General features: G+C 31.3%; 1 protein-coding gene across 1 annotated transcript; it reads left to right on the top strand.

Annotated features, from left to right (window-relative positions):
* Positions 1-20,948: 20,948 nt before the first annotated feature.
* On the top strand, positions 20,949-25,500 carry LOC128191438 (uncharacterized). The gene is made up of 7 exons (XM_052863500.1): positions 20,949-21,186; positions 21,809-21,988; positions 22,140-22,311; positions 22,947-23,217; positions 23,386-23,493; positions 24,348-24,602; positions 24,823-25,500. Exons 1-7 carry the CDS (start codon positions 21,018-21,020, stop codon positions 25,138-25,140), a joined length of 1,473 nt encoding a protein of 490 aa, XP_052719460.1. The 5' UTR covers positions 20,949-21,017; the 3' UTR covers positions 25,141-25,500.
* The last annotated feature ends 225 nt before the right edge of the window (positions 25,501-25,725 follow it).

Below are 25,725 nucleotides of genomic sequence, written 5' to 3'. Positions count from 1 at the left end.
TCATTTGAATATTTTCCAACCTAGATCTCGTCAGAAATCGTTGGAGAAATGGAAGAACTTGTTTAAAACATAGCTTGAAACGAGGACCCCCTATAAACCCAAGATGGCGAGTGTCGTCCCTTTACCTTTTTTAATGTACATTGAATACACTTTTTTAACATGACTGAAACGGGGGGTTTCAGTGAATTTATTTATTGCAATACACAGAAATACATATAAGATTACCAATTTTAATTCATTTTTTCTTCGGGGACAAATAATTAGGAAATTCACTATCCAACAACCAAGCCCCTATGGTGAAAACGTTGCTGGAGAAAGTGTTGAATTCTTCGTTATTATGAATCAAATTTTTATATGAAAGGTTTTTACAGCCTCAGAATGGTTTATTATGAATAATTTGACTCTTATTTTCAATGCAGCTTCATCAATTTTCTCTAAAATCGTTTCGGAGCGATTCTGCAACTTTTTTTTGCTTTTTTACGTTTATATGGGAGGCATTTTAACTGTGGTATAGGCCTGTCCCGAGACACAGTTAGATTATTCTAACTAAGCAGAGTGTAGTAGAATTAATAGCTTTGTTGTAGGCTTAAAGTTCTATTATGTAAATGGCAACAATACGATGTGTCGATGTATCTATTTCGTAAATGTCCGATATCATATACAATGTCAACCCGTGCACGCACGGGTCAAAGTCTAGTTGGTTATAAAATTATTTTGGGACCAATTCTGAGGTGCCTTTTTTTCAGAAGCACTTAAAGAGAAGCAAAATCTAATAAAGTTTATCGTCGTAAGATATTTAAATGTTGGATACGTTACTACCATCCAAGTGTCAGATGCTTTAGTATACGGTGTACATATGAACTACTAGTATCAATTGTGTGGATAACGGTGAAAGTGAATACAACAATTCAATTGATGTAAATCCAAGATGCACTTAATTTTGCTTGCATACATATGTATACAATCTATTAGCTGCAAATGTTCAAATCTTTACATAGGAAAACGGAACAAAGACTTCCAAGAGTAATTATGTGCAACCAATGGCTATATAACTTAAACGTAATGTTATGATATCGCTTTGCGTTAAAATATGGTCAGACAGTTCCGTTTTGTTGTCATCATCTAAAACATTATAGTACTATTAACAGATGCTCGTCTATTTGCTTAATTACTATTGCTAAACAATAAGACAGTATTCACTTGATGTGGCCGATTTTTCTGTAACGTCAACAGATGCCCAGAACCTACCACCCAATGTAATTGGAAATAGGGAAACACATTAAATTCTTCCTTTTATCAAAACAGAGTTTCTCCCACACAAACCACAAGTTTACAAACTGGAAGATGACAAAAATAAGACAAGAAATCGCGTGCGATGAAACTCACGTGCAACGAATAATATGAATAAAAGATGCGTCCATCTCCTTCATCTGAAAACGCAGGTGCTTTAGTGGTACAAAATAAATTATAAACAAAAAATGAATATAAATGCTTTTTGATTTCATCCCACCCGCGCACACACACACACATACAAAAGGATTCGAACTTTAGAAGTAGAGACCCGCGCAACAAGCGATCGTGATAAGAAAAAATAATTCGAAAGAATGAAAAATTCATAGATTGATTTAATTGCTTTAGTTTATAGGTGCGTGAAATCTTATCTATACCAGTTTTAATCTTAACAATGCATTTTAATCTACTGCCATAAATTTTCTCTTCCATATTCAAAGTACTGAAATAGTTAATAATCCAACACGTTTTTGCTTATTCAGACGATCCTTATTTCACATGGTGCAAACAAAAAAGCATGTTTTCTTCCAATTTTCGAAAATGATTTTCTTTAACATTGTTCCTTAAAAAAATCATTTGGATGCAAAATCAAAATAGAGAAAGCATTGTACAATCTAGTAAAGTCTTCACCTATTGTACTTTAAGCTGAAATAAAACTTTTCTAAGATGTCCATGAGCAGCCTAGTAATTAAAAATATTGATGCGGAATATCGTTTGTTATTTGTTTTAAGTCAGGTTATGAAAAGGAGATGAAATATGATAAATGGCCTCGGTAAATTTTCTTGTAATTAAACATAAGATAAATTTCTAAACACTTTGTGCGAGGCCAAACAAAAAACAATGGCCGAACATTGAACAACAATGAAGAACAATGAAGCTCAAATTTCGTAAACAAGTGATCATTCATGTGACAGATAAGTAAGAAATGTACAGTATAAAATATATAATTTGAACTTTTGACATTGGTTGTTATGGTAGATAGTGCGTTAAAAACAAATCTTGCTTGTGAATCTATCCAATTAAATGATTGCGTGTTTAAATAAAAACAGTGAAACCGACACCATTTGAATAAAATAGATATCAATATCGATGTATCTACAAGGTCATTTTAAAAACAAGTAAAGATTAATCGTTTTTAAAGGAACGCGTTCAAACGGTAAATCACTGTAAGTCAAAATACATTTACAAACAGTTAACGTATGAAATCAATGCTAAAAAATAATTCTTAGATTATTAAGCATTGATATTCTGTCCCTTCGAAGAACATTTATATTTGCCTAAAGATTAAAAGTTAAAACATCTATAATGTACTCATCACAGAAGAACGTACTGATTTAGTATATAGGAAAGAGTGTTCGATAATTAGCGACAATAAAGTAAAAATATTAATTTTACGAAATTTGCAAAACTTAAAATTTAATATATTGTGCTAATAAATATACAATGACATAACCAAATTGTAGTGTAGAAAATATTTACTTCAGTTTCTTTCATTCAATTCTACAACATTGGATTAAATATACACTGCGATAACAAACTGCACTGTAAAATGCTACAAAAGTCCCTTAAATCCAAAGAGAAAAACAACGTAAATTATCATATTGAAATTGTAACCATACTTTTTGAGAGACCTTTTAATTTGTATGTACATAACCATAAAATACGAAAATAACCGTAAGCAAAAGTACACTGAACCACCTAGGCATGGGCAGATGTGCTTTCGACCATTCCTTAAAATTCATTCAAGTTTCTATAATTGTATGTCATATACACATCATAAAGTACCGTAACTTTTTGTCAGCCGAAGATTCATTCAAGTTGTCTGAATGTTAACGTTCTAACGCCCAAATGCACTGTTGTAAATTTGACAAACCTTACATGATGCTTTAAATGAGCATAAGGCATCGGGACGATCAAACTGTCTGAGATGATACATCTATCTTACTGAAAAAAAACCTTAAAGTATTGTTTTAAAATACCATCTCATTTCTTTATATTTTACACATATATAAATTTGTTTTACTAGCTGTTATGATAGAGCTTGAATTTATTATAATCCAGGTAATTGTTTTATTGTAATTAATCGAAAGAAAATTAATATAGATATATACATATGAGATATATGGACATCTAATTACAGGTTTCATGGGGATATCATTTGCTTCTTTTCTCAGAAATCTATAAAATACTAAACATTATTTGACTTATAGATAACCCTATTTGATATAACTTAAGTTTGCTCCAGACATTTGGCGTCAAACTATTTTGATTTTTTACCTATAACCTCTACAGCTGTTTCAGTTAAAAACCAAAATCTACGGTCATTGTCTTCTTCAACGTTATAGGTTAAATTATAAAGGTTAAAATCACTTTCAAGACAAGACAATAACTATTTCATCGTTTGGAGACAATTTTTGTTTAAAAATACAAACTTTCCAAAAATTAACAATAAAACATTGCATAACTCCTCTTTTAAAATTATCTATGTAAAATTTCATCAATCACCCAACTGTTACCGTTGACAACAACAGGACTGACACTTATAAAATATGCTTGGTTGTGCTTGCATTATGCATTCAAATATTGTTATTCTATTCAAAGGATAAGCAAGATCAAAATATCCCAATAACTGCCGGGCATGGCTGTTTGTGGTAAATTACCACCACGATGGATCACATACCATCGGTCTCGAAGTGAGTGGTCGCATAGAAATATTTTTAAAAAGCAAAACGTCAATACAGATTTGTAAAACTATTATTACATTGAATACTCTTAGCATTTTCATCAATCAATTTTCGTTTTACAAGACGTTGTTTCAAGTTAAGTTCAGATTTTCATTCAACATGGCTTCCATATTTATAGAACGTTTGAAATGTTTGCATGTCTCGCCAGTGTCAAGGTTAAAGAAAACGAGACTGAACATCTGAGAGATTGATTTATTCGCGAGGTCAGTGCTCATTAAATTGGAGGACCTGCAGAGACATCGCCAGCTTGTGTAGGAAAGAGGACATATTCATTAGGAGCAGTTTAGATAATTATTTCTATTAGTACATTGAAATTGTTGGTTCAGTTCTTAGAAAATTGTAAATTTATCAAAAAAGTGAGAAATGGAATCTGAAAACGTATTAGGTTTAATGTTTTAAGCTATGTTAGATGGAAAACCAAATGTATTTATTATTGTATAAAGTATAAAAGATGACCCAAGCCATGTTTATCCATAATCCAAAGTAACATTTAAGCTACAGAATGTTTGATTGATCCTTTATTAGGTTGATTCCTTATAACATTATCTGTGAAATGAAAGCATGTAAATCCATACACAAAATGTGTATGTTTGTGTGAGTGACCGAAAATATGTAAATAAGAGATTGAAATTAAAAATGTAATCGAAATAATAATTGCATAAATATGTTCAACCATCATGTTATTGTTTCGTGTGGAACTGTTCATAGGAAGTGATCAAATTATAAATATAGCTAATTTACATCTCACAGCTGTAGAATGCGACATCTTTAATTACAGGAATGATTGATAGTCATAAACATATTTATAAATATTAATACGACTTCTATCTAGAGTTGACAAAAATGATAAAGTTATAAAAAGCATCCAATGAGATATCGCTTTCAAACAAAGGGTACGATTGCTTCGTTTAGCCCAATCAGAATCTATCTTACAAGTTTAGTTTTATGAAAACATAATCTAATCGAAAATTCTAAAGTGATGTTATAATTACAGTCTAGTACGATTAATGATATGAACCAAACGAACTAAGCTTAAGTTTATATAATAATAACATTCAACAAAAGCCATAACCATTATACATGCCGATAAACCGCTCAGATACGTGCAGTCTTATATATTGTTGTTTTATCATCCATTTTTTATGTTGCTTTGAATGCATTACTTTAAACAACAAATCTACCTTCACCTCCAATACATTATACAAATGCTAATGCATACTATAAACTTCGGTATCGCGATGCTTTCGAAGTACAAACCAGGGGTTTCCCTATTTAATTGAATGGAATATAAAAAGTGCGTGCATAGTACTATGTTTTAACAGGATTTATTAAATCTTCAAATATACATTTGCAACTGCATTGGGTCATGTGGTAAAATCGAAATTTTGTGTAAATTTTAACTATATTTATCAAGTATAGACGATAATAAAACTTAAAATCAAAATCCAATATGTTTAGTTTTTAATTCTTAAAAAATTCTATTGCTCCTATCATACAATAGTTCGTTTATGAACTAAAGTGCAAGATCGATACCCATCTTTGAATTTAGAGTATGCATATTAATGTGAAATCTAGGATAAACTATTTCTGCATGCAATGTCGTATTACACCTATAATCAGGTGTCAGAACATGTGCCTGCTTTTCAAAAGAGAAGAATATACACAGACGAATTCTATTTTGTTATGCTAAGAAGCGTAAAGTTGACAAGGTTATCGTTCTGTTTGTCTGTTAAGATGAAGTGCTTCAGAAATTACATGTAAGGCTTGCTTGCATTAAGTCAAGAAAACTCACAGTAACAAAAAAATGACGCATGCAAAACGATTGATAATTAAGAAAATTAGTCTATCATACTTTGTAAAGAATGAATCAAAATATACAAAAATGCATCTGTCAAAATTATATAATGCAAACACAAACAAAGAAATTCCATATGAATAACAGGCTGATATCAGTCAGGTTTTTCTTTTACACGTCATTTTAATTCCGAAAGTTGGTTTTGTTACTCAACGATAGCAATGCAATCCCTGAATCAGAACTTTTTGCAATATTTTTAAAAACAGAATTGAATTTTTCTCGGTTATTATTGGTACACATAAATAAAGGTAATCTCGGTATGATTTATCTCTTTAATCAGAATCTAGCGTTAAATATACCTTAAACTATTTCCATGAATACTATATGAAGATTAATAGGGAAAAAAAGGGCATGGCCAGTGGTTAGGGGGTCTTTGACCCATGTCCCTGTCACGATCAGAAAAAAATTTGACACCGTCTTAACAATTTCTACGAGAGAGTGTCACTCATCGCTCTCATATTATAGCAGTTCTATGAAGTTAAAGAGTGGAAATTTGACTTTTATAGCAATGTGTCGTAAACTGAATTTTGAGTAGATAATGTAGTGAAAAAGTACATATTTACAAGATCGCGAAGGTTAAAATAAAGCACCGGCTTATTCCGTAACACTGCTCTATGTTATATTAAAGTGTATATAAGATAAAATTTATACAAGATTTTTCAATGCTTTCTTTCAATGATTCCCTTTTTGCAGTAATTTGTTATTAGTCTACTACTGTTGTCATAACCTGGAAGCAACCCGCATGTAGGAAAGTCACTGATTTACAGAAACAAGCTTTTCTCATATTTGCATTGCTTTTAAAAACAATGTTAAACTAATCAATATATATGCGTCAGAACGTTTAAAACTACACAAATAGTGGGTTATACTTTTTATCAAAATTTAATCAACTTCAATTTTAATTTAAGGAGGGAGTTCCTTTTTTCTTTTAGCATATGAAGAATTGATTTTTTTGTGATTCATAAATAAAAACTAGACTCGCACGACATGTAAGCTAAAAAAAATGTAAAGTTGTGATGCAGTTAATTTACAAAAACGCGACCATAACATTACGCATCAGAGCAGGTGTTAGTAACAATAAGATAATTGCATCACCTGTTCACCAAGACATGTAGCTATTTTGTTTGTGATAGTGTAAGTGTTTGTGATAGTGTAAGTGTTTGTGATAGTGTAAGTGTTTGTGATAGTGTAAGTGTTTGTGATAGTGTAAGTGTTTGTGATAGTGTAAGTGTTTGTGATAGTGTAAGTGTTTGCAATCAAACAGAAAAGGTTGAAACAAAACTTACTTAAATTGATCTGTTTATTCATTCGAAAATACTTTTGTGAAAAAAGAGAAAATATTTTTTATAAACATAGGTATAACGTCGATATTATTAAAAAAAAAGTCAGGTTGCGCCAAGCACTTTGAAGCTCCAAAGACGTCTGCTACCGAATTATATCAACAGAAATCCGCGAAAGCGTTTGCTGACACGGTAGTTACACTTAACCCTGGAGAAGCGACCTTATAGTGACATTTATAATGATTTTTGTCTTGTATTTTACCACTCTATAATCGATCTTATATTGACAGCTATACTTTGATTAACAACTGAAAATTAATTATCTTTTAACTAGAACTTATCTAGCAGGGTGGGTTAAAGGTCTTTCGAAAGTTGTATGAATAATGCTGTTTAATTTCCTTTTGATATTGTCATTAAAAATAACTTTAAACATTTTATATGTTTACATGTCTATCACAATTTGCATTACAAATTTGTTTTTGATAGTTTATCATTAAATGTCAAAATTGATTTTTTCTTCTAAAATTTGTATTCAGGTCTTGAACAATTTTAGTTCTCAAGAACCACCAAAACCAGCATAGACGTACTCTTATGAGATTATACCACGGACCAAAAAGAGCGGACGAAATTCGTCAGACATCACGCATATCATATCAATATCATCAATCTATAAATTGTGTTTGTAGATATGACATATGTAAAGGTTGTTCAACTCAGCACGACATTAACAACTATGTTATTATCAAAAATGATAAGAAATAAAATAAAAAGTAAACTCCAAAGCGTGCATAAAATTAAATGATATGAACAACACATTTAGAGAAAAATCACATTTTCAAAAAAATTCAAACAGAGCTTTGCATGTGAAAATTTAAAAAGATGGTTGCTAAAAAATAGATGTGTAGCTATTAGATTTCAAAGACTGGTGCGTTTTGATTAAAAAAAATACACATTAAAAAGTATGATATACTACATTTAAATAGTTTGGAAATGCTGCAAACATCTTTCTCCTTTAAGATATCTTTACTTTAAATGTTGTGTTGGTTTACAAATGGTTGACATGTGCTTAATTGACACTCTCAAGTGTATCTTCGTTGAAACTCTCTTCACAGCATTGCAACCAATGTTCACATGTAATACAAATCTTGAGTCATAACGTGTCAATGGATGGGTTTTAGATATTATCCAACTAACTGACATCACAACCATTGCACTTAAAATGATATATAGATTCTTCCTATTGTGAATGATATTCATTGTTTCCAGGATCCTTTTTTGGTTTAATTGGTTTCAGACAAAATTAAGAGTCAGAAGAGGCCACAGTCGACGCTCCTTATTTACCCCAGACAAAATCGGTATGTAGATCAACTAATGCGACCATTTAACGAGGTGAGACCAAATTTGTGGTTTCAACATGTGTCACCAGTCTCTAGAATAGATTCCATATCGCTGTGGAACTCATCGTCAAATCCATTTGTCACCATAACATGTCTCTTGGTAGAGAACCTGGAAAATACACACCTTACAGTTAGTCTTATTATTTTTTTTTAAATTGCTTTGGAAGTGGGTAAAGTTAAATGGAAGATTAAATGATAATTACAACATTACGCAAGCATTGGTGATGTGTTCTGTACCATGCATGACCTGTTGAATCATAGAACAGTTCATTAAGACATATTATTTGTGTATATGATATACCATGTAACTTTTTTTGGTCTGATATTACCAATTTTGTCATTTTAAATGAAAAATTAAACCACCAGCATGATAAATCAATTTATTAACCCAGCTAGTTTCACAATTTTTTAAATGCATGGAATTGGATATCCTGGTCTTTATTGTAAAGCGGTTCTCTTTATTTTTGTCAGTCATTTTGCCAAATTTATATAGATACATTTCGAAATATTGAAGACAAATAAAACCCTCTACAATCATTCCATTGTCTTTTTCAAAATAGAATGCCACTTATCAAAAATGGAGAAAAAAAAGAAGACAAACCACAGCTGCAGCTCCCAGCGGTTTGAATAAGTATTTCTGACTTAAGATTGACATGCCATCTGTATTATTAATTATTGACACTACTATAGCTGATAGAAATCATAAGAGTACGGAGACTTTGATGAATTATCATTTTCAACCAGTAAAAGGGCAGACATAAAATACACCAGGGCAGGGCATATTTATTTACGATTTCACGAAGCAGGATTCATTTGATTTATTTGATCCTTTTCGGAAAAGCAATATTTGGGAGTGCTATCATGAGATCAATTTTTTTTTTAAAAATTGGAAAAATGAGACTTATGTTTACTATTTTCAACATGAATTCAAATTTGATATCAAAAATCGTTGCCTAAAATTGAATGAAAATTTAGTATTTACAGCGATCATGATTCACGTCTCATTATAAGAAAATGAAAAAATTAAGAAATTATTTTAAAAGTACTTTACTTCGCGATTGTATTCGATTTTTCTGTTAACTGTGAATAACACTATCAACCGCAAAAATTAACGTAATGATATTTTTGCTGACTTTCTATGTACAGATCCTACCGTCCAACCGCGAAGCTTTTCTTCTCTTGCAAAAAATCATGCAAGTTTTGAACCTCATAAATTCTAACGACCGTTATTCATTGACCCAATGACACAACCCATGATTAGTTTACATGTACCTCATGTCGAAAAGAAGATAAATGAAAACTGGAGTCTCTACAAATCACATCGGCTTAACAAATAATCAATTCAACAATGCATGTTTATGTAGAATTTATAAGATGATACCAAGAAAATGTAAGGCAAAATGAATTGCAAACTTCTATATTTTCAAATGGTAAAAAATAAATTACCTGTGCACGAACATGAATATTTGTATTCATACAACTAGTTTAACAGCACAAAAAGTACAAAAAGAGATCAATACTGAAATTAATTATGAGATGCGTTCATCGCGGGACCAGACGGTGACATGAAAAGTGTGACGTAATATGAACTCTGTGGCTTGCGATAGTGCCGTTTACAGGGAAGATGTACGAGGTTTAAATATCTAATTTTGAATTATATATGCAGAGAGTTGTAACCCGTCAATGAACTAGAAAATAAAAGATGATGGATGAACGCATCGATCAGAAAGATGAGTAATTTTTGATAATATCAGACTTTTTCTTATCTTAAGATAATAAAAAATTGAAATATAAATAAATGTTACATGAAAGATGTATCGTGGATGTAGAAACAACAGGAAGAGAATATCACGTCTTTGAACAATACGTATTGTCAATAAGATAGCTAAGGTAACAAATATTAGCGCGCTTTCCTGAACAGATGTTAATCATAGAAATAGCAAAAATAACGTTAGAAAAGACTATACATGTGCTTTCTTTTACAGTTTTAATTGAAAATACACGCTGCATGCAATTCTTTGCTAAGTAAACGAAGCTTTTGTTGACATTTTGAATGTTGAAGTAAAAATTCCAGTTTTAGACCTAAAATGAATGTGTTAAACATTAAGAACCGTTTATATAATTATTCTTAAAATGAAAAAAGTTAGCTGAAAAAGTTTTTTACTGGTATATTGAACCTATGTAAACAAAAACAGGGCACGGGCTTTGTATGCATGACATAGAATTGCAAGCCATCATGCTTATAACTCTACGACTGACTCTCAAAGTTTATTTGATCATAAGAAATGCATTCCTAAAGCATTGTAAACAATAAAAACAGAAAAAGGAAAATTGACCAAAATTGTGACCATGTCCCTTTAACGTATTTTGTAACTTTTGTATTGCATTTCATCAAGTGCATGAACTAGGATATGTACGTTCTGCTTTTTTCCAATCCGAGAAGCTTCTAGCGTATCATTACACTCTATTTGACGTATTGTTTTAATTACAGCATCTACAACATTACGTAAAGCCTGAAATATTAGAGGAAACAAGGAATACTTTCCGCATTCTTAATGAAAATCAATAGAACTCTGTGTGTTGATGCATAAATCTCTTAAAGGAAGAGTAGATTGACATAACATCAAAAAGGAAAACGTGCACAATCAAAGATCGCGATATTAAGCAATAAATTACATGTAATGCAAGGTAACGATTTCAGAAATGATGTAAATCGAGATAAGTATTGCACATACGCACTAATAAAGGTGCATCAATTAATAAGAACGTATGATCAAACACAAGCAGAAATATAAATATTTCGATTACAAAAATAACAGGAAATAATATTAATTAAAAATGATAATTTAAGTTCATATATTTAAAAAAAAGCCTTGATAAAGGGCGAATTCCCCATCATGATGTTATTTTTAAAACCAGCAAAGTTTCGCAATACAAGTGCCGTGCCAGGTATATATTTATTTCGCGTGTAACCACGGATCACTTTTTAAAGGGAAATAATACATTTTGATCACAATTTGAAAATTGGGAGATATATGAATATATAGGCCAAATGAAGGGTACTACTAAACAGAGAACTCTAGAGAACTTTAGAGAACTCTAGAGAACTCTGGGGATTTTTTCATATTTAAAGTATTTAGAACCTATTTTTGCATTTTATATGATAAAAAAGTTGTATTTTAGTCGAAATATATATTAAAAATATTTGGATTTAAGTAAATATTAATTATTTCACGCAAAACAATAAGTTGGGGGAGACTAAATTATTCAAAGGAACTCGATCCCGAGCAGTTTACAAGTCCATTAAAATTACTCTTTTTAAAATTCTTTCAACATTTAATATACCGGTAATTCTTATTATGGATTTTATTTAAGGTTAATTATATTTTATAATTTGTAGCGTTAGTGTCTTTATTCTCCGTTTGTGATTTGTTATGATTTTAATTAAGATACTGACTTTTTGCTTGTCGTCAACTTCAAATCTTGATACTTTTACGGCTGAGTGTAATAAAACAACTCTTCTCCATGAATATGCATTTATAAATGGACAATCAAAAGAATATCCGAGATCCACTATGACCCTAGAAATTGTAAACATTAATTAAGTGATATAAAGGCTTTAAAAATACTGCATAGATTGCCTTTTCCTTACAGAAGAAATTAAAGGGGCATGTTCACGATTGTGGTCAAATTCTATATTTCTGTTTTAATTATTTACAATATGCTTTAGGAATACATTTTTAACGATCAAATGAAATTTAAGAGTCATTCGTTAATGGTAAAAAGCAAGATACATTTTTTCTTTACAATGATAATAACGTACGTAAGTTGTTATATTTATAACAACAGAATATGATCATTGAAATGTGATAGCTTAATATATATTATGTTGTGTTTTTACGTGCATTATTATACCAATGGCTTGAGGTAACCTGTACATAGAAACAACGTCTAAATGACATTAGATCGGGATCGGAGTTTGACGATCACGCCGATTAGATTTCCTTCGGGAATTTGTCTTTAATTAGTTTAAAATCAACTTTAATGAGATAATGTATGTAGAATAACATGTTACTGAACAGATACATGCATAATAAAGCATTTATTAGCCCTTCTAAATGAAAAAATCCCAGAGTTCTCTAGGGTTCTCTAGAGTTCTTTAGAGTTCTCTGTTTAGTAGGACCGCCAAATGAATTTTACCAAATATAATTATATAATGATTCAGTTTTCATAGCATCATAACTACATGATAATATGAATTTAAATAGTATGTACATTCTATATAGATATACATTTCATTTTGCTAACATTTTGATGTATTGCTTTGCATTTGAATAAAGCAAACTGCGTTTGCGACAAGCAATCGTTTCGCCGATTCTTGTATAATATATGCAAACGAAGCGGTTTGGTGGCAATAAAATTCAATTTTCTGTTCAAATTCGTGTTAATAATAAATTATGAATCACCAAATGTACCTATCCAAAGAAGAAGTATATCGATCATAAACTTGGTACATGTGTAGAATGCTTAGCCTAGCTACTTGAATGTGACAATTGTTCAAGCATGCTAGCATTTTTGGTATAAATACATGCAAAAAGGCGTGGTTTTTTTTTTTACTGCAGTTTAAAAGATAAAATAAAATATTGCGTAGTATTACAAACGCAGTTTTCCTATAATTTGATATTTGTGCAATGCAAGACTGATTGTTTGCAATGCAAAACTGATTTGTGGTATTTCTCCCTATTAAAGATTTGTGCCTGGATGCCGTTTTTGCTTCTTATCATTGAATTCCAACTGAATACAGCTTCTTCCGTTTTTCATTATCATGACAATGAGCACACGGCGGGAGTCACCGGTCGGCAGGGGATGCCTAATCCTCCTGGGCACATGACCCCACCTCTATCTTTTTAGAGATTCATGTTTGAACTGCTTTTAATTTATATTTTGCTATACGGGTCTTTGAAACGGTTGACAGTTTGTTGTTGTCATTTTTTTTTACTTACATCAATGTTGTGCACATTTTCTTGCAAAGTAATTAGAATAGATTTCTTTTGAGTGCTTCGTTTATTTTTAAATTTTGTATGCAATTTTTAAATGCAGATAAACAAAAGTGAATAAGCGACTTCTGCTTCTTGAAATTGATAGAAATCGTAGTTTAGGATGATTTATTATAAATAAACATCTGCTGGAAATCTCAAGGACATGCATGTTTGCATTTTAATTTTTTAAGAAAGAAGTTTCCACATGAAATCACCAACCACCGTCCAGGCGCGCCCTTCGACGCGTTTAGTCATATTCATTATGATTCAGTCATAAAAGCATCAAATTTTAATAATTTACTTAAAATATATTTGACAGAAGAGAAAGTGTGAAATGTTGACAGATGACTGTTTTGAAAACAAAGTGATGTAAAGCAATAAAATGTAAAGTGAATTTGAAAGTTGAATTAAAATTTTTTGAACAATGCATTATGTTACATTTGCAGAAAGATTTACATGCTGAGTTTTATTTTACTAAATTCATGGTTATAATCATAACATTACTTTTTAAAAAAGTGAAAATGAAAGATTGCATTTGCATAATTTTCATATAATATTTAACTTACCTTCAAAAGTACCCAATGCTTTTAAAACCATGTGCTGTATAAAACCTCAGATGTCATTCTTTAATCAATGCAAATGCAGTTATAGTGTCATTAAATTTTCTAGTACGTGCATATAGGAACAAGATATGCTTGCATTTCGAACAGAGATCTGATGCTTAAGTGTACTGCGCTCTGTACTTTCAGGTATCATCTGACCTAGCATATATTATTTTATGATCTACTCGCCTCTTATTAAAGTGTATAAGACAAAAAGACAACATTAAACTAAACAATGTTAATATTTTTTTAGGCTTGAAAATGTTAAAAAGTAAGGAGGTTCGATAGTTGTAAATAACGTTAGCCTTAAACGCGAATTTTTGCTAAATTAGAAGTATTCTACTTCAGAGATACACCTTTGGTCTATTTTTTTTTCTAGTGGGCCTGCTCAAAGTACTTCTTAGTTTAACAGTATAATAAACTTTTAATTGCAAAACTGTAACTTTCATACTTACCGAATGGTGTTCAAATCTTACGAAAATAAAATGGAAAAACCAATGCATAATCAAAGCTACGAATACCACTTAAAAACATAATTATATTTACCATAAGTTGTCTTAATTCGTATATGTTCGTAACGATTTATTAAGATCATCCTTGATTTAATGAATTCAGTTTATAAAGGAGGTCTGATGTAGTTCTTGAGAGTCAATATATCCAGTTTTCGGAAAATTCACTCTTTTAACTAAATTATCTTTTGTCATGAAAAATAATCACCCATGAATTAGACTTTTTATTGAATGGTTAAAAGGTGAATATAATTTAAAAATATTACGTAAATTTGTCTAATATATGAAAAGTTATGATAATTCTAAAAAGGAAATAAAGACATAAAGCAACACTATCTTAAAATTCGTTACAAAAGAGTTATCCTCTAAAGCTCTAATTAGATGCTACTTTTGTTACCCCTAATTCATATGTCCCAAAAATGAATTTGGAAATAACTATACTAAGGAGAGTACAACATAAAACATCGGTAATACAAAATTTTGACAATTTTTATGTTGGGCGATAGTATATTACAACTTATGACCGCGTGCTATAACTGTCAAAAAATTCAACCATTTATAAATTCCGTTATCTGAAATAGAATGAGTGCAGAAACCAAAGCGTTCATCGAGTTATTTAGGTCAGTGCGTACAATCGTTAACGGTATTTAAGGCTACTCTTTGCATATCATGAAACAATGGTCATTGTGTTTTATCTTGTATTTTTTTTTACATACACACTTTGACTTCGATGGGTTTTTTTTAATTGAAAAGGTAATATACAGAAATAAAAAGAATTGCAATTCTCACATAACTTGCACCTTTCGGGAGGAACAAAGTACAGTTACTGTAACACATTGAGTATTGACACGTACAGATATGTAAATAACTTTATAATCGAAAAGTCAACTGAAAACGACGGTAAACGAGGTTTTGAGAATGAAAATTAAAATTTTCAAAACATGACATTTTATGTCAAATCTTTATGCTTTCAATTTTTTTCAAAGCGGCATATGTCTAAAGACAAGTATTTGGTAAGTAATAGGAAGCATATGATTTATCAACTTGAATATAATTCCCAACTGAAGAAATTACAAAAGCCAATTTATCAACACTGCTACTTTGTGACCTTTTATTGACAATATGTTGTTAAAATAATGCATATGCTCATAAGTCACATACTTCTAATTCACAATCCCAAGAAGAATATAATTGCAGGGTTTTTTCAGTCATTATTTGTGTTGGAAGTTGACCAGGATTCATAATATTCGTCAACTGTTGGATGTCGGTTGACCACTGCCTAAAATAAAACACACAACAGCACAATAAAAATGAAGGATATGGAAATAGTGACCAAAATAAGTACAAGTAGGAAGAGAAATCGGTGCGGTAAAGAAAATACACACATTAAATACTACATAATTATAATAGGAAGTCCATTAATCATATTTAGGAACTTGTGGCCAATAAAATTAAAGCACCGATAATACGGCTAGTATTCTCTACATCCACATCGTAATAGCTAGTACTTGCTATCTATCCCATTGCAATTTATTAATGGTGACACAATCAAGTACAATATAATACAAACTTGTGATATAAGTAATTGTACAAATGCATGATTTATGACATCTACAGTTTTAAATATTACATCTGATTTGATGCATCAAATATATTTCAAAGTCTACACTTCTTGTTAGAAAAATAAATGTTTTCTTTACAATCGCAGGTCATTAATGAAAACATAATTAAATATATTCTACTATGATATATGTAATGGAATAGTAAAAGAAACATCGATGAATGGTTTTTTTTTCATATATAAGTATTCAATTACATGTACATGTAGAGAATCCAATTATTCAATAATCGCCAAAATAATCAGCATCTTACTCCAAAGCAATTACATGTAACACGTTATTGGCGGGTTTTTTTTTACAGGCTGGTTTTATTTATGTGTTGGATACGTTACCGTTGAGACCTATACTCCCAAAACGCCTACTTAATCAGGTAGACAAGTTTACGAATACAATCCTCAATGTAAATGTTCTATGCTATACTTCATTCCTATACTGTTATGGCTCAAGATCAAAAGATATGATCATCCCTGGGGTTTTTTTCTTAATCTGAGTAACTACTTCCATGCCGGATAATGCTAAACCACTTTAAAACCACATGCTTTCACATACTATGATAACGGTCCACCAAAGGATATAAGTAGACTTCCTCTCTGGAAATGACTATTTCAGCAATTCTGATCGAATACAATTAGGTATTGCAACATATTCAATAGAAACACAATTTGAAAATATCGAATGATTGAACAATGATAACATGCAGTAACAATTTTTTTCTCAATCTGAATGCATGCATTTCGTTGACCGATTTGGAGTCTGCTGTAAAGTTTTTAAGAGTAACAGTTCTAAAAACAATAACCACGTGGGTTGCCACAGCGTTCTCTATATTTGATATTTTGGTTATGTTCAGTCTACTATTGAATACTATTTTTGTAAACATTTTCAATCACTTCTAATAGATATTCTATTAACATTTATAAATCGAGGTTAATTATCGTCGGTGGTTATAAAATCTCTTTTACATTTGGTGGGGTGATAATTTTTTACGACTGCTAACGGACTGTAAATCATATCGTACTACCAGTTTAATCTTTATGACAGAAAAGGTCAGTGTATGCTCCACCCTATTTAGTGTACATAATTAAATTAAGCATATTAAAATTCAAGTTATACTTTGAACAGGTAATCAATACATGATGGATGCGATTCGGCTATCAAAGGTTCTATCTGTCACTCAGAATGTCAATCAATGTCATGGTCACCTGTCACTAGCCGATTTTATGGTACGCATGTGTCAGGGTTAATAGATTTTACATACGTGGTTGAACTTTGCCGACAGTTAAGTCAATGCATACATAATATATACTGTATATTTTGGAAGGCAAAGACGTCTTCGTTTGTTCTGGGCAGTGATTTTATTGAAGAGGAACTAAGGGTCTCTGCGGTAGGTAGACGATGGAAGGAGTCCCCCAATGGCAGCAAAGAGTACACTAGGAAGCCAGTCAGTCTGGTAAAAGTGTCGGCAAACAACCAACACATGAACTACAATCTGACACGCAGATGTTCTTAAATCGTTCCAAAATGTTTGATTTGTTTGTCCAAGATTCTTTCGTCTATATTTGGTGGGTCACTGCATGCGCAAAACAGTGTCAAATGATTTCATCCATGGTGTTAATTAATGGATTTGTGTAGCTATCCATTTAGTCAGACTTTATTTGCTGAAAATAGTTTACTGACAGGCAATATTTTTAAATTGGATAGTTCTTCGGATTAGTCTACATACTAGTACATAAAGGTTTCTCGCCTTTGACAATGAGCAGCGAAGATATTTTTAAATGATTTCATTTACTTTTATATTTTTAAATGTAGCAAAAACAAACAGAGTTGCGTTAACCCATGAAAAACTTCCAAGAAAATATTGGTAGAACCTATATTAAGTATATTGAATATGTCATATTTTAGGTATTAAAAATGGATTAAAATTTTTTCTTGTAAAACATACTACCCGTAAGGACTTAATATCTTGTTAAACCCCGTCTGTGATAAAATGCTTTACATTAATATACATTTAAAAATTGTTGGATATATTTCTTTCTTTTTTTGGGGGGGGGGGGGTGTTGGAAATTTATTCAGCGTTACTAAATGAACGTATCAGCGCATGTTAGAAGTTTCAAACTGATTTGAAGACACGAACTGTAATTCTGAAAATCTTACTTCAAGATATTTTATGAAAATATTTATAGAATTTCAAAAACAAAACACAAACTCTTATACCATTTGTAGACTATAGAATAATTTATATGAAGTTTTATCTTAAAGATTTATCAGTTCTTTATCATCTTTCTAGAATAATCTGAAATCAACCGCTGACTCGATCTCGTTATTGATGTATTAAATTATTATGCCAATTACGAATACAGAAATCAAATATTGGAATTCGGTCGCTTTGTGTATGTATATGTGTTCATCAAAACATCTGGTTAATCCTTTTATCATATGATGGGCTTCATTTTAACTTCTTTTCATCAGTGAAATTTTTATTTTACGTACACGAGTTCTAAGCATGTGTGTCCTATTATTCCGCAGCGTGTTAAAACACGTGCAGGAGAGAAAGACCATTTTAAAGAAGTCACAAAATTTCTTGTTTCTGTCCTGTACACGATTAGAATCCTAATGTTATTGTGAATTGCTTCTCTATCATTTGGTAAACGTCATATTGTAACGACTGATGGCTTCAATACTTTATCACGATAAATATCATTGGAGATTGTGTATATGAACATAGTAATAGAGATTGTATATGATGATAAACAGCGGGTTTTTTTTGTGTTGCTGTTTTAATTGTTAAGAAGTCATTTTCATGTCCATAGATTCGATAATGTAAGTTTATTCGGTTCTTGATTGACTAAGAAGATGATATATATTACGGTTTTCAATCAGTATTTAGTAAAATACATCTACAAATCGTGAATGGTACTACACAACTCACTGAAATATCAAAGGAGATTCAATTACGTAATTCAATTAGTCAAGCACCAGTTCTTTGCACTGATGGAACGAGCCATTTGATATACAGAACAAGTGAGCATCATCTTAAGAACAGGTGAAGTGTATTTCCTTACGCCACCACATCACGCTTTGAGCAAATATGATAAGCATTGCTAATCCAAAAGAAATACTAATTGATGATCCACCAACACACGCTATTTTGATATAGATAAATATGTATGAAGATCTACGATCGAGGTACGAATGATGGATAGACTAAAATAATAGGTTTCAAAGAAACGAAGAAAAAGATTAAACAGAGCCAACGAAGTAATGAATTTTCTGAGAAATAAAAACTTAACATGAAAGTAGAGTTGAGTTCATATTGCTCATTGACAGGAAACGATTAATCGCCATCTATTTCTTCTGAAATGCCCTGTCTTCGTTTTTTTTTTACTTGGTAAGAGGAAAAGAAAGCAAAGAGAAAATTGGCAATTATTCTAAACAAATATTGAATAATTTTCACTTTTTTTCACAGAACACTACTAGAATTGCAATAAGTATTTTTTTTTCAAAGATATTGTAAAAACAAAATTGTGGTTCATATTTAACTTGATTATAGCTACCTGTACCATGAGATATTATATTTTAATGAAGGAAAACAACATGTTTATCAGACATTTTATCATTAATGCTTTGTTATGGTTCATTCAATGCTATAATTCAAGTAAACTGGCAAACCCTTTAAAATTATGTTTGCTTCCAATTAATATTTTCATGCAAGTCATACATTGATAATTATAAACAATTTATAAACAAACAAGACAAATATTTTCCAAACAAAAAAGATGAAGACATTCTTTTAATTTATCGAAAACATTGCATCAATTTTTCAAGGTCATGCTTAAAACTTCCAAGTAATTGAAATGATTAAAATATAATTATGTATCAATAAATCATGACTGTAGCAAACAACTTTTTATGTGGCATTTTGAAACTATATTTTGATGCAATAGACACATTCAGCCTACATATAATCATACATAATAATGTATTTATGCACGATGTACATGTATAACATATGCTACCAATATTCATTGTCCTTCGACTTTTTCTCTAATATTCTTCCTGTAATGAACGAAGCAAGACATCATTAAGATGTTACTCGTTGATATGATATCCGCTGCCATGGCAATAGCGGCTTAAAATAAAAATATGACAATTCAATTAAAGGACAAGATGGTAGTGATTACAGTATATTTAAAAATTGTTGATATACAGACTACTACATGCAATTTGAAAAGACTCAGCAAAATGAATAACCATTAAGAAAGTAAGAATTTTCTTTGGTCGTGAATTTCAATAGCAAAGTCACAAGATTTAAAATCATAATTTTCGGAAATACCCTTAGCAACCAAATTATGATGCCCTGTCTCTTTTTATATGAATTGTGTTGTCAATATACAAATTCTGATTAACTATATGATAATGTAAAAGCCCCTTTAAATACCAGGTCCCTATAGTTTTGCTCTTAGGTTACAGGACATAAATGATTTAATTTCTTTTATTGCCTTACTTCAAGCTAGCTTGAAATTGTCCAGTACAGTGAATTCATGAGCAAGTCAAGTAAGAGGTTATGGGACTGGTCTAAATAAGCGATTACCCAACGCTTATCAGTGACCTACAATACCTTGTTATTATCGATTTGCTACCCAGGTGAAAAATATACGTTGTACGTGGATCAAACAGTCGTCAATATGATGAAATCGTTGATATCTACTGTTCTTCTTCTCTTGTTGAGGTATAGCTATGTACAAGCACTAGCTGTTAAAGTTTTAAAGCCTCCGACGACAAAACAGGGAGTGGAAGGCGCCCTATTAATTGCCCCTGGTGCGTATATAAAAGGGGAGGCGTATGAATCTTTAGGTGAGTCTATGAATATTCATGATATTACATAACAATCACGTTTGTTTCCACGACATGTAGCATATATAATGCGATCTTTAGAGTTTAGTATTTCACATAATATAAAAGTTAAATAAATTTCTACGAAAACGGTATACAAATATTGTATGATTTGTATCTAAGGAAGTTGTCAAGAAAATTCAATTCATATCTAATTTCAGACTTTCTAAAGCTTTTGAAAACATTTTATTGGTTTTATGCTAATAAAATGAAAGTTTTAATTTTATTTGCTTTTACACAGACCTGAAACGATGATACCAAATATATACTATTCTGTTTAATTTTTATTTTTAACAAATTAAAAATGCATTAAATTAATAAATATTCGCCCGTATAAATCACTTTTCTTGAAATTCCCATAAACTTTTTTATTTATTCGTATTATCATGTCTTCTAAAATATGCATAATCTTAACCTAATTACAATATCATATAGACACGTATTAACCTTCACAATATTTATTTACGTCGATTTTAAGAACAGTCTTTATTGTGCCGATGTCAAACTTTAATCACTATATATATCAATTGAAGAAAAAAAAGACATCAAATAATTCGGTGTGTGTTTGGTGGTTTTACAACAGGCTTACAGATTGGTGAAACCTGCAACTTCCGACTATGGGTGGTGCTTCTTTTGGATTTTTTTGACGACATTGTCAACCCACCTCAGCTGCAGGAAGCCGTTACCAAAGCCCGCAATTCCTTGAAAGAGGAAGGGTTCCAAAATGACGGTCCAGTGTTTCTTGCCGGACACAGTTTGGGGGGTACTTTTAAACCCAAACTTTAGATTTCTAATTTTTGATTCTGTAATTATAATTTAATTGCAATTTGTGAAATACGAATATTATGAAAATTATTCACCGATGGTTAATAAAACATTTTAAATATAACAAAGGGTATCTTCTCTCTGCACAGGAACAATGGTATCCATGTATGGACAAAAGTCACATGGTTTATCTGGCGTTTTACTTTATGCTGCCTATCTTACAAAAGGTCACAAGCTCAAAGACTACCCGGTACCTGTAATGACCTTGTCCGGCGATCTGGACGGACTGACAAGAATAACTCGAGTCATGGTCACATTCAAGTAAGACATATATCTGTATCAAATAAATTCAGTCGATATAGCTGTCATGCTTTTTCCCTACATTAAACCATTAGATCATCGAGTGCGATATATTTAACTTCATGTAGAAATCTAACGCAGAAGAAATCAAAGTCAAACTATTTACAATAACACACATCATTATTAAAATATCAGGTACTAAACAAAATGTTTTTTTGTTGAATACTTCCTCAAAAGACTATATTTATCAGTATTATACATGGTAATAATATGCATGACGAATGAACAAGGGTCAGGGCGGGGTCAAAAACTCTGCTGCTTACCGTCAGTGGAAATTCGGCAGATATTCTCGGACTTTGACATATTTCAGGAAAACTTTACCACTTTATTTCCAGTTATTCAAATCAAGGTGGACAGCGCTGAATCTATTGTGTCAAAATAGATTTGTTGTACAAATTGTGTACAGCGCCACACATGTATAGATATATTTATAGAAAATGATTTAAATAAATGAACATTCTTTACATATTTTAAATTGAAAGAGATCGGTCAGTCAAGTCATCTCTTTAAGTTAATCACTGTCTTCGCGCATTAATTGTAAGTATTATTTTTGAATGGAGATATATGGTGCACAAGTACTCTTTGTATTTTTATAGTGAGCTTTACAATGACGTAGTGACGGACCCAAGGGCAAAATACCATACTCCCGTGATTTTGATGGAGGGGGTTAACCATGGTCAATTTGCTTCGGGCAGGATGCCCAGTAATGTCGCTACGCATGATCTTTCTCCGGATGTTACTAACACAACTGCGTACCAAAGAATCGCAAACTATACATGCTCTTTTGTCTCTTACACGCTTCGCAACAATACATCCTCTCAGTGGGTTTTGGACGAAGGGTTCAACAAAACTTACCAACTTATTCAGGTAAACTGCGAAGTCCAAAATAGATTCAGAATTAAAATTGATCACTTGTTTACATTTCTTTTTTCAAATATATATAGGTGTCATTAACCTTGATGTTGTTATTAAGATTAATTACGACACACAAATGAGTTTCATGATATAACTTAGATTTATATTAAGTTTTATTAGCCTTTGAGGCAAATGAAAGAGCTCGATACAAATCGGTTTTCAACCTCTAACTGGACCCAAACAGCGCAGAAATCTGTCATAGCACTACAAAACGCATCGCAGATCTTAGTAAGTATGCTTAGATTACACTTAATTAAATTCATTATGGGCATTAAATAAAGAAATGGATTTCATCTTTTGACTTACGTGTATAAACATTTTCAGTGAACATTAAGATATTCAAGCATATTCCCTGATTGCATGTATAATAAATATGCAAACAAAGCAATTGCAAATACGCATTAGTCCCATGATCACTAACATAAAATGTAAACTTCTTCATTGGACATTTAACTTTTATGTTAGCAACTTCACTTATACACTTATGAATGCAAACGATGATAATATTGATATGGAACAAAGAAATCTGCAAAATACGATTGCTCATTTAACATTCAGTTTGATTAATTGGAAATAATACAGCTTAATGTATACAGGACTGTGCCTGATAATTATACTAGTGTCAATGTGGCATTTTTACACCCGCTTAAGATGCAGTTTTGGAAAAAATCAATACATACAAAACAAATAGTTCTCCCATTTTTTCATATCCTATCGGAATTGAAAGTCCTCTGTAATTTCTTGTTTTCCGATAGGAAATTTCAAATTTTCTTTAGGAATATAGTTTTTCCTATGGAAAAAAAGTATATATTTGTAGGAATTTTTTTAAAGGTAAATATCTCACTTGACAATTGAGATACAATTATAACAAGGGTGGTTTAAACTCCTCAAGCAATGGGTTAACATAAGACATATTTGAATTTTATTTATATATGCAGCTTAGACGGGTGAAAAAATGCTACCTTGGCACTGGAATAATTATCTGGCACAGTGTCATATCATAAATGTTTTGCTTCGAACAGGCGATAACGATTCAGGGAGAAAAACCTTTGTATAATATATCAATATAGTATTTTCTTCAGGTAAAGGGTGTAGAAATCGATGGAAAGGTAATAAAATTTTCGTCCCTATCACCAAAAACTGAGGTGCTTAACTCAACATTATATGTAACCACCTACTCTGAAGTGACGTACCCATTAGATCCATTTGACGTCACGCTGAATCCACTGTCTGCAGTTCAAATTCAGGCAAAAATGATTTCTCAAGAGAGAGCAAAAGGATTGTTTCCACAGGGGCTGTATCGGAGAGGAAATTTCTCATGCAAATATGTTAATGAGGTACATGATTTTTTTGTTATTCCATTTTGTCCACATTTTAATCTTGGTTTAAAATTAGTGTTGCCATATTTATCCTGCATTAGCATAATCGGGGAAACAGTGACTGGCCAAAAATATGCATTCCAGAAAGGAAAAAAATCAGGTTTGATAATCGCTTATTTAATTCATCTATATCTTTTTAAATTAAATAAGTTTTCATTTTATTTCATTTTATTTGTAGCTAAGCGTTCTTGAAGCGTTTTATAACTCGTCCAGTGTTGCCAGGGAAAGATATGCTAGAAAGGGACGCCAATTGATCCTTGAAGAAGACATGTTAACTTCCAATGAACTGGCGTGGCTAGTCTCCCAATTAGAGCTTGTAGAACTTAGTGATGGTCTTCATGTGCAATCTCAGAGATACGAAACGACATATAAGCCATCACAAAAAGACTCTTCCGGATTGTTCTATTGTTCTTTGTTGTCGCCTTTCCGAGCAATGGAATGGATTTATGTTGATAGTCTCCGACCAATGAAAAGGCAGAATAAACCGAAAGCCTGAATTAAAAGGTTGCATGAGTTTTTACAAAAGCCCTGGAAGAAGTACCAAAAATCAGTAGCGCCAAACAAAGATAAAAGACATACCGAATCTACATTTAGTTAAATAGAAACCAAAATAATGTATGTATCGTGTTATTTTCATCACGAACTTGTATTGTTGACAAATCAGAGCCAATGAAATCCAGTTCAGACGAAAAATCTGGGGATTTTTTTCTTTATTTTCTAGAATAAAGAACGTAATGATAAACGATACATAAATCTTTATAGAAGATTTAGTTACATTTTGCTGCTTTTTTATGTGGTTAGCTATAGAATAAACAACAATCACACCATCTCCAGCAAGAACTAATTTACTGTAATACAAAGTACACGGATACTAATTATTTATGAATGGTTAATGTCCTATTCATTTTAAAATAGACTAACATAAAGGAAAGAAACGAAGATTTTTCACAATGATTATGATTTCCAAATTGGTTGAAAGCCAGTCTTAATAACAAAAAGTCACACTTCATGAAACAGATTTCTCATGATAAAGTTTCGCCATAAAAGAAAACAATTAATACAATTGCATCATATTATTGTC

Source organism: Crassostrea angulata, chromosome 1, assembly GCF_025612915.1.
Source record: "Crassostrea angulata isolate pt1a10 chromosome 1, ASM2561291v2, whole genome shotgun sequence".
Classification (NCBI taxonomy): domain Eukaryota; kingdom Metazoa; phylum Mollusca; class Bivalvia; order Ostreida; family Ostreidae; genus Magallana; species Magallana angulata.
The sequence above is the reverse complement of the archived record's forward strand: the minus strand, read 5'-3'. Positions and strand labels throughout refer to the sequence as shown.

Excerpts from the sequence above, each read along its gene's own strand:
- LOC128191438 (XM_052863500.1), top strand. The coding sequence starts at position 21,018 with ATGATGAAATCGTTGATATCTACTGTTCTTCTTCTCTTGTTGAGGTAT. Across the intron at positions 22,312-22,946 it reads CGAGTCATGGTCACATTCAA|TGAGCTTTACAATGACGTAG; the intron begins GTAAGACATATA and ends GTATTTTTATAG. Across the intron at positions 23,218-23,385 it reads AAACTTACCAACTTATTCAG|CCTTTGAGGCAAATGAAAGA; the intron begins GTAAACTGCGAA and ends AAGTTTTATTAG.